This window comes from Leptonychotes weddellii, chromosome 16 (assembly GCF_054177405.1).
Source record: "Leptonychotes weddellii isolate Sample4059 chromosome 16, ASM5417740v2, whole genome shotgun sequence".
Lineage (NCBI taxonomy): Eukaryota > Metazoa > Chordata > Mammalia > Carnivora > Phocidae > Leptonychotes > Leptonychotes weddellii.
Genome location: NC_138384.1, coordinates 24,076,638 through 24,091,671, shown reverse-complemented (window position 1 = coordinate 24,091,671; position 15,034 = coordinate 24,076,638). Strand labels below are relative to the sequence as shown.

General features: G+C 43.7%; 1 protein-coding gene across 5 annotated transcripts in view; it reads right to left on the bottom strand.

Annotated features, from left to right (window-relative positions):
• Positions 1–14,173, bottom strand: part of CSNK2A2 (casein kinase 2 alpha 2) — a 38,460-nt gene extending 24,287 nt beyond the window's left edge. For 3 of the 5 annotated variants that reach the window (XM_081806515.1, XM_081806517.1, XM_081806516.1), the window contains exons 1-4: positions 13,969–14,173; positions 13,078–13,189; positions 3,574–3,675; positions 1,187–1,237 (exon numbers count right to left, since the gene is read on the bottom strand). In XM_081806515.1, coding sequence (XP_081662641.1) covers positions 1,187–1,237; positions 3,574–3,675; positions 13,078–13,189; positions 13,969–14,072 — 369 coding nt within the window. In that variant the 5' untranslated portion in view covers positions 14,073–14,173. The remainder of the gene's footprint in view (positions 1–1,186; positions 1,238–3,573; positions 3,676–13,077; positions 13,190–13,968) is intronic. The other 2 variants (XM_081806514.1, XM_081806513.1) reach the window with 1 other exon arrangement.
• Between the last annotated feature and the right edge of the window lie 861 nt (positions 14,174–15,034).

Sequence of the window (15,034 nt, the reverse complement as noted above, 5' to 3'; positions counted from 1 at the left end):
GTTCGGTTTCACTAAGAAATGCACACACCTTGATAAACTTGGGTCATTCACGGCAAAACTGGGATCAACCATGTGTATCACAAAAAACTCTACTGGCTAAGCACCGTCAGGCTGATGAAAACATTTACATCCTACTGTTAAGAGCTCACTGTTGACTTCACCTGTAAGGAGTCAGACTAACAAGGAAACTTGTTACACATGGAAAAGCTACACTATATATAAAACTTACTTATTGTTTCATAAATTATAGTCCCGTTTATTTATTTTCCACTAATTAACCCTATTTTAGAGTTGTTTTAGAGTGATTACCTAAGAAAAATTAAATGTGAGATAAAGCTCTTTTATTTTCACCCAAAAGCTTCACTCCTGATACCAGCATTTTTCAACTGCTGATGTGGTTTTGGCCCTAACTTCCATCACAACAAAATCACAAGTCTTTGATTCATTGACAGAGTGTTATAATCATCTAAAAGTTCTCCAAACACCCCTCAAAATCAACACCACTATTTTGTTCTTATATTGGTTTTCATATTACACTCTACCATGTCCAGAATAACTGGCCCCAAAAACCTTACCAGAAGTTAAGGTTGTAGTGTCTGAACGATTAATAAAAAAAACTCATGAAAAAACCAGCTTAAAACCATGCTTTTAGAAGAACACTTTAAGTCTAAATTAACATTCATTATAAGAAATGTAAATAACCCAGGATAGGGATTTTCTAAAGCACAGCGACATTTAACTACCTTTTCTGTGTCATTTGCTTTGTATACAGTGTTCGTGAACACACACACTCTGACAGCTTGAATCCCATGTCCTGCTTCTTTTCACATGAGCCCTGTATCTGTTTACCACATCAACAAGGGAAGACTCCTATGCAAATCAAATATCTACTTAAAACAATGCTGTCTAAAACAGGAGTGTTATAGATGAGGCATTAACTTAGACCCAGCCCAGCAGCTATTCCCAGAGTAAGCAAGGCAAAGGGTGATGAGTAATTTCACCAAATACAAGAACCCTACCCACTTTCTGCATCCTATACTCACGCGGTAAGGAATCCGATTTGTTACTTCCCACTCTCACCAATGACTTTTCCTGGCCTCCTTTTGTTCTGGAGCATCCACAGTACTTATCGCCACCTGCCCATCCCCCATTAACCCCATGCCAGAAAGAAAAAGCATATACGCACCTTAAAATCTGTATTATTGATATATTCAAATACCAAAGCTGGGGTCTTTGACTGCAAGAGAGAATAGTAATGCCTTGTAAGTATTCAAACAATAAACATGCTTTGTTTCTGTTGTACCGATCCATCCCCAAATCCCACTTAAATGAAAACGGGATTCACTCATCAGGGAGAGCCTATTAAGAAAGTATTCTCTTGAGACTATGAGTCTGGAATTTGCTTCGAAGTAAGTGGGGAGGGTGGGTGGTGGGAAAGTGGGTGGCAGGGGGATGAAACAAAGTTGGCCACGAGGTTGCGGCACTGCTAAAGTTGAGTGATGTGTCCAGGGAGGTTCATTATCTAATTCACTTTACTTTCGTAAATAGTTGACATTTTTCATAAGGTTCTTCTTCTTTTTTTTTTTTTTTTAAAGGAGATGTATTCTCTGACCAACCTGTCAGTGGGCCTGGCACATTATGTGAAGAATTATACTCTGCAGTGTTCTAGTCTGCCAACCACAAAAGTAGTGACATGTTTTCATCTTGGTTTAGCGAGCCAGATGCATTTTACAGAATTATCATACGTCTTGGGAATCTATCATAGGCCTTTTCAGGATCCAAAAGGAAAATATCTATGATTATCAGGAGGCTATAATGTGAAATTACTGCCTTGGTTAGAGACCACTAGAGAATGTCTCAATTTACAAGGTAGATGTGTCTCCCCCCCAACCCCCAAAATCATTTAATGCAATGAGTACCAAATGTCTAATATTTCCTTGTATAAATTTTTCAAACGTCAGATTTACTTAAGTAAGGTAAAATAATGCTCATTAGCAGTAATAAGCTTTCAAAATTAAGAGAAAAGCAGGGGCTTAAAGGGTTATAGAAAGAAAATCACCTTGGAAATCTTTATGGCTGGGAAGTTTTGCTCAAGGAAGCAGGTGAAAGTTACCTAGGAAACAGGGTACAGTACGTGCACACGGGGCTTTGTCAGAACAAGCAGCAGTCCCAGCAGCGCTGGTCAAAGGGTTCCTCACTAGCCCGAAGGGACGGGGCTTCGTCAAGACCACCAGATCTCTACTGCCTGGGAATGAGCCCATATCCCTACAAGTTAGAGGAGGAGGGCTCGCCCCTTGGTTTGCATCCAATCTTAATTTACTTGTGTTCCATTTTATATAAAACACACACATGCCTTAAGCAACACATTACAGTATCAGTAAGACAAGTATCACTAAGTTCTATTAACTTAAAAAAAAAAGCCAAAATGCAGAGGCCGCTGCTACACCAGTAATATGTGCTGGCTCACACTGCAGGCCGTTTTCACAGATGATGGAGTCCGGAGTTAGTCATTCTAAAATCGATCTGAGCTCCTCAGGCGGGATATATTTTTAATGCCAATTAGCTAGAATCTAGCATACAACCATTCTTCTCAGTCTTTTTAGGGTCCCAAAGGCAAAATTTTCCTTATTCTTCAGCTTAATGATCCTGTGTAATCTTGAGCACATTACTGAACCTCCCTAGCCTTCAGTTGTCCTATCTGTACAATGTAACAATGTGGCCAGTAACAGCACCTACTCCAGTGGATTGCTGGACTGTGTGAGGTCCAGAACAGTGCCGGCACAGAGTAAGAGGTCAATGCATGTTCGCTAGCACATTGTTTCTTTATGATGTCTTCAGCAGACAGAAGCGAAGACCTCCCTCTTACACGAAACACTGGCATGGGAAGATAGGAAAATAGGTGAGGTAGAACAGAGGAAGAACAGAAATGGGATGGGAGGTGGTACATAAAAACTGTAACTAATCATAAACTTAAGTTTACTCCCCAAGAAGAGAAAACAAAATTAAAGAGCACATCTAAAATGGCTACAAAGTAAGCATTTTTAACAAAAATAGTTTAGTTGTATCAGCATATACAATGTGAGCCCCTGGGATAGACAGTGAATTAAGGCCTAGGATGAGAAACAGCAAGATGCCGTCCTCAAAGGGTCTGTGGGCTGTGATCTCTATGCCAGGTGTCCACGTGGAGATATTCGGTATTTCCTTCTGTAAGCCCAGACTTTCAGATGTCAGGCTTACTTAAGTGAAGCAAAATAAGGCTAATTGGTGGCAATAAGCTTTCAAAACTGGAAGAAAAGGGCTTAAAGAAGACATTCAGCAAACATTTGTGGGCTGAATCAGAACGAGGTAATAAACTTGGGATAGGGATTTTTCTATACACACTTTTAGGTTCCATAAACTTCTTCATCTTTGGGCCACCATGATTTTTTTCTAGTTTTCAAAACTACTCAGTAGTAAAGATGAACACAGTCATTCCCACTATGTAATGTTTCTCATTATTTTGACATTCTGTGTCACACACACAGGCACGCACGCACTCACTTTCTCCTTCTCCCCCAACCGTCAGGCACCTACCACAGGGTCCTTCACAGTGTCGATCAGCTTAATGATATTTGTTCCACCACGAAGGTTCTCCAGAATCTTAACCTCTCGTTTTATCTTCTTTTTCTTCACTGGCTTAAATACACAAGAGTAATCAGAAGTGAGATTCCTTTTGAAGTTAATAAATAAAACCTTACAACGACATCAGCTAATCGAGTGGCTATTGCGCTATCTTGTACACATGTCAAGAGAGTGTGTCTAAATTAGAAAAAAGAAATCAAGATAAAAGTGGGGCCTGCCCTTGAGAACGTTTAAGATTAAGTTAAATACAGACTCATATAGCATATGTGTCAGATCTTTAGGTAGTTACATTTAGGGCACTTACAAATTTTGAACACCCATGTCATACTTTAAAAATAAAATGCTTTCTAGATAACTGCCAAATGGCATGCGCGTTATAGCTCTGAACAGCTGTATTATCATGCACTTGCAAACGGAAAAAAATGAAACAAAATGGTGAGACACCTGCTCTTCCAATGAGTTACATGTAATTTTGTCTTCCAGGAGCGAAGACCAGTTCACTGACATCAAGTTACAAACTTGTTTCCCAGCTGCTGGCTCCCATTTCCTGTTGCCACTCCCATTTCCTCAACATCTAGAATCTGAAATCAGCCCAGAGCCACTAAAACTACCCAACACATACCACTCCTAAAGAAAGAGATGATGGATCAGCAAAGGAGAAAACGGATCTCTGATCCAGTACTGACTGGAAACCTCTGCTACTTGCTAACCTGTCCATCTGCTGGATAGAAAAATTAAAGATTGCAATCAGAAATACTAGCATTACACGTGTTACTTCTTGTCTTAAAGAATTTGAAGAATGTAAGTAGTTCTGGAACAAGAGACACATCACAATCAATTACATTTTATTAAAGTACTTAGAACACTTGACTGGCATGTAGTAAGCACTCCATAAACGGGAACTTTATTATTTTCTCGTTTTTAGTTAGTGACAAACCACACAATTCCTAGGTACTGGACTCAGCCTAGTTGAACCCTTTGCCCAAGGTCCCACAGCTGACAGTGAAGGGTGGGGGCAGGATTCCGATCTAGACAGTGACGCTGTAGGCCTCCCTCTTGGCCACAGTGCTCTCATTTCCCAAGTGTGGCTATGACAGAAAGCGGACTAAGGAAAAGGAGTATTCTTTCACCAAGACACTAGACACAGTTCTGCTAGCACAGGCAAAGAGTGTCCAATGGGTTTTCAATGAAATAAGATTTTAAAAGCCTGCGTGTGTGTGGTGGTGGGAGGGGAGAGATATATACATGCCAAAGACACCGTCATCTTTTGCTGGTCACTAAGCTACAGCTTTGAACACATAACAAAATAGAGGGAGATTATGAAACACAGAGCACCTGCATCACCTCTAACAGGGTGCTTGACTGACAGGCTGGAATCTAGCTGCATTCTTCCAAGCCAGCTGCCACACTCATGTCCACTCTGCTTTGTCAGGGTTCCCGGGAGAGTAGATCTGGCTACTGTCTCTCTCTCCCACTTCCACTTAGGAATCGTACTCATTCCCTTTTTCATAATTAGGGAGCTTAAGACTTTGGGGGAAATAAAGCACTCAAACATGAAGTACAACTTGATCAAAAAAACAGCCAGAGAAGGACACACTACAGAATAAGTAAGCTTCAAAAATGTCAATGTCAGGAAACAGAATGAACAACTGTTCCAGATTAAAAAGATATGACAACTGAATGTAACACATGACCTGGGATTTTTACTATAAAAACATTAGACAACTGGCAAATGAGAACAGGGGCCGTAGATTAGCTAACAGCATTGTACCAATGTTAGTTTCTGATCTTTGATCATGGCACTGTGGGGTTATATAAGAATTGTCCTTGTTTTTAGGAAATACTACAGTAAGGAGCACTGTGATTTACATAATTACATACGTTTATACACACATATACGTGTGTTTATATATGAGAGAGAGAAGGCATAAAGCAAATGTTAACATCTGAGAAATCTGGGTGAAAGATATATGGGGATTCTTGTAACTTTTAAGTCTAAAGTTATGTCAAAAAGTTAAAAGAAGAATAAAAGCTGGCTATTGTATCTATAAATTCAGCCAATGCTACCAGTATATTCAATGTAAGAAAATTCTAGAGTTGGAAAGCAGTTACAGATCTGTGAGAGTGGTCACAGAGGAAAAAATACACCAGAGCCAGAGATCTGTATACACCGAAAACCTTGCTCTCCCCCTAATGGTGAATTAGTACAGGGTTAACCCACTAAGTAAGTTGCCTTTACGACAACGCCCCGTATAAAGTCTTGCTTTGCCCTCTTGTTAGTCAGCAACAAGTCAGGTAGGCACACGGTTCCTGGACAATGCCACTGAGATTAAGGTATCTCTCATTACGTCCTCAGGTAATTTAGGGAGCAAGGGAGCGTATTTTGCTACCCAACTGTCACCTGTCCAACAACTTCCTCACCTAGAGACTGGGGACAGCAGGGCAATTCTCAAGTGGCACAACGGACTCACACAGCACCTGGAGTCCTCACATCCTGACAAAAGACCAAGAGATTATAAAAAAGAAAGTGACCTACAGCCCAGGATACTCCTCCAAAGCATGGACGTCTATTCTCTACAGGAACCAGACCACAGGGAACTCCCTTTAGCCTCAAGCTTATTCTTCCGAACCTGGGAGATGCTCTAGAAGCTAAAAAACCAATGAGCTCCCTGGGAATGAAAGTGATCATTTTAATGCTGTAAACAGAATTAAGAGAAAAGGTTAGAATTCATAAAGGAAGACCCTTCACATCCTATGGAAAACAGATCAAGGATTTTATGAAAATAAGAATGCTTTGAGCCTGTAGCCCAGCGTTTGCATTCATCCACCTGCAGCTACACAGAGAAAATACACACTTCCATCACAGTCTCATCATTTCATCCTGCTACACAAAGTCTCTCCCAGTTAAGGTTCATTTATTTCAATTCAGAGAATATCTGTTTAAAAGATTCAAAATGGCGGCGCCTGGGTGGCTCAGTTGTTAAGCGTCTGCCTTCAGCTCAGGTCATGATCCCAGGGTCCTGGGATCGAGCCCTGCATCAGGCTCCCTGCTCCGCGGGAGGCCTGCTTCTCCCTCTCCCACTCCCCCTGCTTGTGTTCCCTCTCTCGCTGTGTCTCTCTCTGTCAAATAAACAAATAAAATCTTTAAAAAAAAAAAAAAAGATTCAAAATGAGTCAGTTCAGCTGTTTCCCAATATTCTTTTCTACTCAAAGTCTAGTAGAGCAAAATGGCAAAACGCTAAAAAAAAGAAAGAAAGAAATTAAAGTATTAAATCAAGTTTCAGTAATGAATTCTGGCACACACGTAGAGAGAATGTTTAAAAGGAAAAAACTCAATTTGAAATTTTCTGTGCATGAGCTTAGGAGAGGAAGGAAAGGGAGGGAGGGAAGGAAAAAACAAGAAAGAGAGAAAGAGAAAGAAAGAGAGGAAAAGTGAGCGGGTGGAAGGAAGGAACTTTCCCAAAGGTTTCAGCCCACATGGTGGAGAGTCCCAGCTATTCAGGACAACCTTGTTCAACATAATCCAAGAGTTAAGATACTACTTCTCTCTCCCTATTGACCAACATTGAAAAACTTAAAAGAGAAACTTAGTGATGGGCTGCTTAGTTAATGAAGTCAGTGATCGGTCCTATTTACTTAAGGCTGATTTTTAAGAAGCCAGATCTGAGAATGATTTCAACTACTAGCATTTGATTGTGATTGAATTTGTGAACTAACATATACAAAGGGCATAAGAATTAGGACCTCAATAAGTCCCAGCAAATGTTAACAGGCAAAGTCCCATTTTCATTTCTTTCTAAGCACAACTGAATTAATAAATTCAAGACAGGCAGGAGGGTGGCGTAGAACTTCCAAATCTGGAATCACTTTTATTCCAGTGCACGGTGACAACAGAGAGATTAGTTTCGTGACCTGCAGTAAACAATCATAATGAACACTGGTTGCCAGGAATGAAGGACAGAGTAAGGAAGAAAAGTTCAGCCTCGATGACAGCATTTATTTTACTACCTTGGGAGCATCTCTCAAATCCACTGCAACTGACCCAAATATAAACATTACCTTAGCAATATTAATTGTTCACAGCAACTCTTCCCTTAATCTTTAAAGTCCCATATTTCCAGTTACGTTATCGACTCCTTGAGACTGTTTATTGTCAGGGGGGTGGGTATGTTTTAATTTAAAAAAGCAAGGCATACAGCAGGCCTTTTGAATCTCATCAAGAGAGTGGTACAGTCCTTTCTACTACTGGTTTTGCCCTCTGAAATCATTCACATGGCCCAACTGAAATATTGTTATTAGAACCATACCTTACTGCTTTCTAAGTGCCAGGCACTGTTTTAAGCACATTTAATCCACTTTTAATAGTATTTTAAGAGTTACTATTGGTGCACTTTTACATGAGGACGCTGAGGCAGAGTTTAAATAACTGCTCAAGGTCACAGAGCTGCAGAGTGTTGGGAATGCCCATCTGATTGCAGGCAGTCTACTTCCAGGGCCACTTTCTGGAAAGGAGCCCTGTGTAGATGACTCAAACGCTGTCATCTACCTCCCCATCTCTCCAGATCTCATTTAATTCTCCCAACAACCTGTGAGTTCCACAAGAAACATATATCCATTTTATTGATACGAAGAGTCAAATGGGTATAAATGAGGATGCTGGTTCTAGAACCCAAGTCCCCTGCCCTCCATTTACAGCACTTCTTTACACTATACTGCCCTTATCATGAGGGGGCGGATGCTAAAATCAGGCTCTAGAAACTATCTACAGCCACAATGTACACATGAAAATGGGTCCTCTATGTCAAGATAGTCTTTTTACAAATGGCTCACTCTCCAACCCTAATGTATTAGAGGGATAAAGCTGTTAGCACCCAAATTTGGCAAGTCATCATGATGAGGGAACTGTATGGGTTAAAAAAGTATAAACACACTGGTTATTGTGGCTTCAAACCAAGAGAGCAAAATAACATTTCACTTATGCCTTCACCACGCTGCTGCAGACCCAAACCAGAGAGCCCCTGGCTGGGTCCCTACAGTTCTCTGGGTATTCATCTGTTCCGCACTCCATCTAGTACCTGTCCAAGTCAAGCATTTCCTTCCAGAAGAATCCCAATCCCCAAAACCATTAGAAACAAATTCATTTGACTTCTAGTGAGTGTTTATCCATCTTTCCAGTACAGTTCAACACCTCAAGAAGCCAAATACCCAGCAAATGTCCAAACTGCTTCTCACATCTACAAGATCCATGATAGGGGCAGAGGACCAGGACCCTAGTGCTTCCACCCCCTAACCATGTGACTCTGAGCAAACTGCATGCTCTGGGTCTCAGTTTATCTGTAAAAAGGGTTTGGGTTTTAAGGTTTCTCTGCTCCCTTATTTCATGATTCTGTTTCACCACTCTCTCAAGCTCAGACCCTACAACCACAATACTGGAAACAGCAATGACTAAGGCGCCTGGGTGGCTCAGTTGGTTGGGTATCTGACTCTAGGTTTCAGTTCAGGTCATGATCTCAGGGTCGTTGAGATGGAGCTCCACATCAGGTTCTGCACTCAGTGAGGAGTCTGCTTGATATTATCTCTCCCTCTGCCCTTCCCCACCCTGCTTGCACTTGCACGCGCGCATGCGATCTCTCTCTCTTCTCTATCAAATAAAAGTTTTTTAAAAAAATATTTTATTTATTTATTTGACAGAGAGCAAGCACAAGTAGGTGGAGCAGCAGGGAGAGGGAGAGGGAGAAGCAGTCTCCTCGCTGAGGGGGGAGCCTGATGCGGGGCCCGATCCCAGGACTCTGGGATCATGACCTGAGCCGAAGGCAGATGCCTAACGACTGAGCCATCCAGGCGCCCCAAATAAATAAAATCTTAAAAGAAAAAAGAAACAGCACTGACTAGTTCACACATAATTTTAAAAATTTATACTGTTTTTGATGTTAGTAACACTTTCATAATACCATTTTAACTACTTTTATACCATAAGACATTTGTGGGAACTAAAAAAAAAAAAATCACAAAAACTTCAGATAAATTAATACTAATGTCTTGCTTCAGGAAGATGATGTCTTGGTACATTTGCCTAACAAAGTACCTGGAGGGGAAAAAAACTACCACCGGAGAAAGCAGAAATAAAGGAGAAAGCCCTGCACCAGCATGAGCGAACATCACTTTGACACAACCTAGAAGTCGCCTGCTCACTCTGAAGTAACCCCACAAGACGGGTCACTGGCAGGCCTCCCATCCTTCTTTTAACACCACTTCCTCACCGCACATTTTAGAAACATCCACAAATATGCTAAGCCCACTTAAAAAGTAACTTGTATTACCACCATTCCCTGTTTTAATCTTGAGAACTGACCTCCGGGGGAAAAATGGATTTGCCCAACTCTTTATGAAATAAGACTATCAACAGACTACCAACTCATTCTCTTATATGAGAATTTCCAAGTCAGGGCAGCATGGGTTCAAAACACTGTACACGTTTATTTAAAAACAGTATTGCTCTTAATTCTATTTAGGAAATAGTAGTTTTCACTTGAAGGATCCCAAGAAGAGCTGAAATCCACACATAGGTGGTGCCCACAAAATGCTACAAGTTGTCCGAAATGGCCAAATGCTTTTATTTCTATGTATACCTTCCTAAGAGGTACTACAAAGGGACTGAGCAATGGATTGTTCGGAATCAAAAGATGAAACTTTCAGCACTAAAGTGGATTTCTGCCCTCCTGTTAACCCTTCTCATCAACGCTCTCTTTTTTTTTTCTCCTCAAAACAATTTTGGCCAAAAAAGATATAACCTTCCTATTGACTGGAACATTTTAAAAATTTCAACTTCAGAATTTCACTTCAAAATAGACAGTAAAATTTTGCTCACCAACTTCTAAATTCCTAAAACCTCTTAAGAGCTCCAATATGTTTTGACCAAAAAAAAAATACTAAAAAAAAAAATCCATGGATACAAATTAAGTGATAGAATTCCTCTGTGGTCATTCACCATCTGACCATCCTCATATACTGGAAAGAACTGAAGGAAAATGTTATCGACCAAAAGGGAAGACAGCCCTGTCTTCAAGGAATATACCTTCCATCTCAGTCACTGTGTGTACATGAATACATAAGTTCCTTCCTGCCGTTGAAATACAGTAGGCCTTTTATGAAGAGGAAGTTTTTTCTAAATTCCTCTAAATTATGAGCAGCTGGTACTCTGTTAAGGACCTAATGTCCTATGACCAAACACCATAACAGAAGATATTAGTCATAACTTATCTGAATAGGGGTGCACAACTTGGGATCAAGACCCTGTCCTTTTTTAAAAACAAACAAACAAACAATACTTTTAATCCAATTTAATGCAGCCTGTGAAAACGAGAAAACCACAATACCATTAGTAGATTCTTACCCCATCCTTCAGATAGAACAAAATCTGGATAGAAATGCCACAGGGCTTTGAAAAAAAAAAGTGAGGGTGGTTTTCACCAGTGGCAACGAAGCTGGTTCAGGCTGTACCCTGAAAAGAACTTGTATGGAAAAGATACAAGGAACACTTCATTAACTAGAGCATCCAAGGGGCCTCCCAAGTCTTATTCCAGAACACGGGAACTTATCCTGAAGATCTTACAAACCCATGCTAAAATGAGGAAAGAGAGGAAGACGTAGGAAACAGTTCTGGCTAAGGGTCATTTCTACATAGTGGTATCAGGTAAGTTTTCCTGTGCCTAGGTTTCTTGTCTGTAAAAATAACCTTAGTTTCCACGTTGGGTTCCCTAAACATATCCTGTGAATCTTTAGGGGGAAAACTATCCAGGAATGGATGCTATGAAGATCTCTAGAAGGAAGACTAAAGAGCAACTCGATGTTCTCTTGCATGAATGTGCTGTCACTTATATATATACCTAAAGGCCATTCCTCCAAAAAAGACACCACAGGAAGTTACACACGTATTCTAAAAATGTTGCTATTGCATAAAAGTTTAGTTATTTTTCTGAAATTGTTCTGGAGTCAGCAGTTCATTCTTCCAAATGCACAGCAGTGGAATATGGATATTCCTAAGTTCAATTTATGCCTTGCTCACTTCCTAGAAAGATTTTAAGCAGCTTACATTAAAAACATTTATGCTTATGTATAAAGGAAAAAATCATATGGCTTACCCAGGTGACTTCCCTGAAGGGAACATTTCTTTAAATATTTATGCTTGTAAAGAAAAAAAAAAAAAGACGACCATGTGACTTTTCAGGTCCAATTCACATTTGGGGAAGAGGAAAGTCAAACTCCACATCTTCAGTATCAATTCCTCACTTCTCACCCCCAGTGCCTCTGAGGGCACAGATAACTTTGCCTACTTCTGTCTACTGCAACTCTGCTTCTGCATCACTAGGCTCAGATGGTACTGAGTAACAGAGCTGATCACTTTTCTGAAAACTGATTTTCAGACAGCGTAAGCCTGACCCCTCATACTAACCAGGGACACAGCTGCCCTAACTCTATCCTTAAGACACAAAAACAGCTTTCCAATTCCATATCCTTATTCACGGAGCTTCTCCAAAATGGCCACACTGGAAATCTTGTATATGCAAAAGTGCTTATATTAATCATTCTTTAGTGTTTTCGATATTTCACTGAATGACATGCACACACATTAAATGATCTGGCAACGATGAAGACCCTTCACGGAGTCTAGAATTACCCTTTTTTTTTAGTACACCCTATAAAATATTATTAAAGCCATCCAACCAGCTACCTGAAGGAGAATTTAGCCAACTCTTCATGCTCATTAAGATCCTGTCTTCAGCGAAGAGACAACAAAATATCAAACTTTGCGCAACTAAACCAGACACAAAGACTGTTTGTTTCAACTATTAATTTTAGCGATTGTAAGCGTACTCTTCTACTGTTCCCAATTTCACTTTTACTATTTGATAAGCAACAATGAACCTTCTGGGCACTATTGGTTCACCATATCCAACCCCACCTGACACACTTTTACTGCCAAAGGAGACGAATCAACTGATCATCCACTGAGGTGTTTCTACCCAAGCTTCAAACTCATCTTTGGAGCTGCCCTAATTTCTTCCAACTTTCTTTCTGGAATCATTTTAAGCACCAAGGGTAACAAACTCCGTGCTCAAGGAGCCCTTGAATTGATGGGATCTTCACTGGAAAAACTTTTCTTTCATACGAATCCCTATTTCTTTTTGTAACAAATGGACCCCTTTGGAATTTTCACTTTGGGAGCCCACAATGACATTTCAGGACAAGTACGTTCCTCAACGATCATGCTTTGATTTCAAACAGGTCTACATACTTTCTTCAAAGGAAGAAGGAAAACAGGTGGGAGGAGTAGCAAAGGGACATCAGACAGAAGATGTGTGAAATGAGAGCTTGCACTGCTCATTCTACAATGTGGCTCGAGTTTACCTCGGGACCCATGCACAAGATTTTTAATGCCACTCATAAGGCACTCACCTTGAGAATTTTTACAACCACTCTCTCATTGTTGGTGATGTTAATGGCCTCAAATACTTCACTATACTTTCCCCGACCAAGTTTTCGAACCAGCTGGTAATCATCTTGATTACTGTGAAAGGCAAGAGTGACACATAAATGCCAGGACTTGGGATTAACCAAGCCTATGCCCACTCTACACCCCCATCCAGTCACTTCCATTAATCAAGCATTGGAAACATCTATACGTCAGGACATAACTCATTCCCTAAATGAAAGCCACAACATAAACTTGGCTCCTTTCACTCTGCTCACAGCTCCTAACCTAATTGGTCAATCACAACTTGGGGAGCAGAGGCAGGAAGGCACGGCTCTGAGCCAATCTAGAAGGGTGAGCAAAGCATCCATCCTGGAGGCTCAGAGGGTGCCCCACTGCCTGGGGCTCCACAGCAACTGCCTTATACCTCACACCCCAAAGGTAGACAGCGCCTGCTTTGAGAATGTGGATGTCTTTAAGAGATTTCCTCCCACCCAGCCTCATTTCAAAAACTAAAAAGAGAATTTTAATAGCTCCAGAGGACAGCTGCTGACTGCCCACCCCAAATAGAAACCCAGAAGTGTAAGGAGGAAGGGCTGCTCTCTCATTTTCATTAAGCTCCGGTCCACTTCTCAGTAAGAAAGCATTCTTTGGCGTAAGGGGGAGAGAGGGGTGCGCAAGACGGGGAGAAGGGGGGACAAGGAGACGAGGACATGTGCAGCGGCGGGGGGGGGGGGGGGCTCTGCCTCCCCCACCCCAGACCCGAGAAAGCGCCGGCCAGCGGCGGGGCTGCTGGGGAGGCAGACCGCGCGGGGTGGGGGCCAGTGCGGTTTGCGCCGGGGGGCGGCCGGGCGGGGTGGGGGCGGCGGCTTTACCCCCAGCTCGGAACGTGAGCCTCATAGTCCCAGTACTCGCGGCTCCTCAGGCTGTTCACCTCGGCGTAGACCCGGGCCCTGCTGCCCGCGGCCGGGCCGGGCATGGCGGGCGGGACCGGGGGGCGCCGCGGGGCGCAGAGGGCGGCGGCGCGGCGGGGGGCGCGGGGCGGCGGGCGGAGGAGGCGGCGGGCCGCGGGGCGCCGGAGGAGGAGGAGGAGCGCGGCGGCGGGGGGCCACGCCAGGCCGGGCCCGCGGGGGCGGGCGGGCTGGGGGCGCTGGGGGCGCCGGCCGAGCCGGCCGGGCCCTGGAGCGGCCGGCGGGGCGGCGAGGCGGGCGGCGCTCGCGCTCCGCGTCGGCCTCCGCTCGGCTCGCGGCCCCGAGGCGACGGCTGCGGCGGCGGCTGCGGCGGCGGCACCAGCAGCGGCGGCCGCCGGCCGGGAAAGGGGCAGCGGCGGCGGCGGCGGCGAAGAAGGAGGAGGAGGAGGAGGAGAAGAAGGAGGAGGAGGAGGAGGAAACCCGGAAAAGGGGCCGCGCTCACTAGGAGCGGCCGCCGCCCGGCCCGGGGCCGCCCAGCCTCACAGCGCCCCCTGCAGCGCGGGGGGACCGGCCGGGCGGCGCCGGCCCCGCCCCCGGCCCCGCCTCCGGCCGCCCGCCACCGCGAGCCCCCTCCCAGAGCTGCCCCGCAGAGGTGCGGCGTGGTGCGCCCGCCACAGGGCTTCCGCCACGCGCGGACCGCTGCCTTTGAGCCTTGCAGGTCGCGGGCCCTTTCAGGACTGTCCTGGCGAGACCCTTACCTCAAGCCCTCCACCCTCTCGTCATCCAGAGTTTGCCCGCCCCGTACCGACCCCGCTCTGACCCTCCTGTCAACCAACCCGTCCCCATCAAGCCCCTCCCCAATGACTCTCTTACCACCGAGAACGTCCCCCACCTCAAGATTTCTCCCTCTCTCCCGGAGACACCCCCTCTTTCTCCAATGGACCCTGCGCTATCACCCATGGATTCCTCAACCTCAAGACTTCCCCTTCGCCCTTCAACCAGAGCCTTCCTCACAAAACCCTTCTCTTTC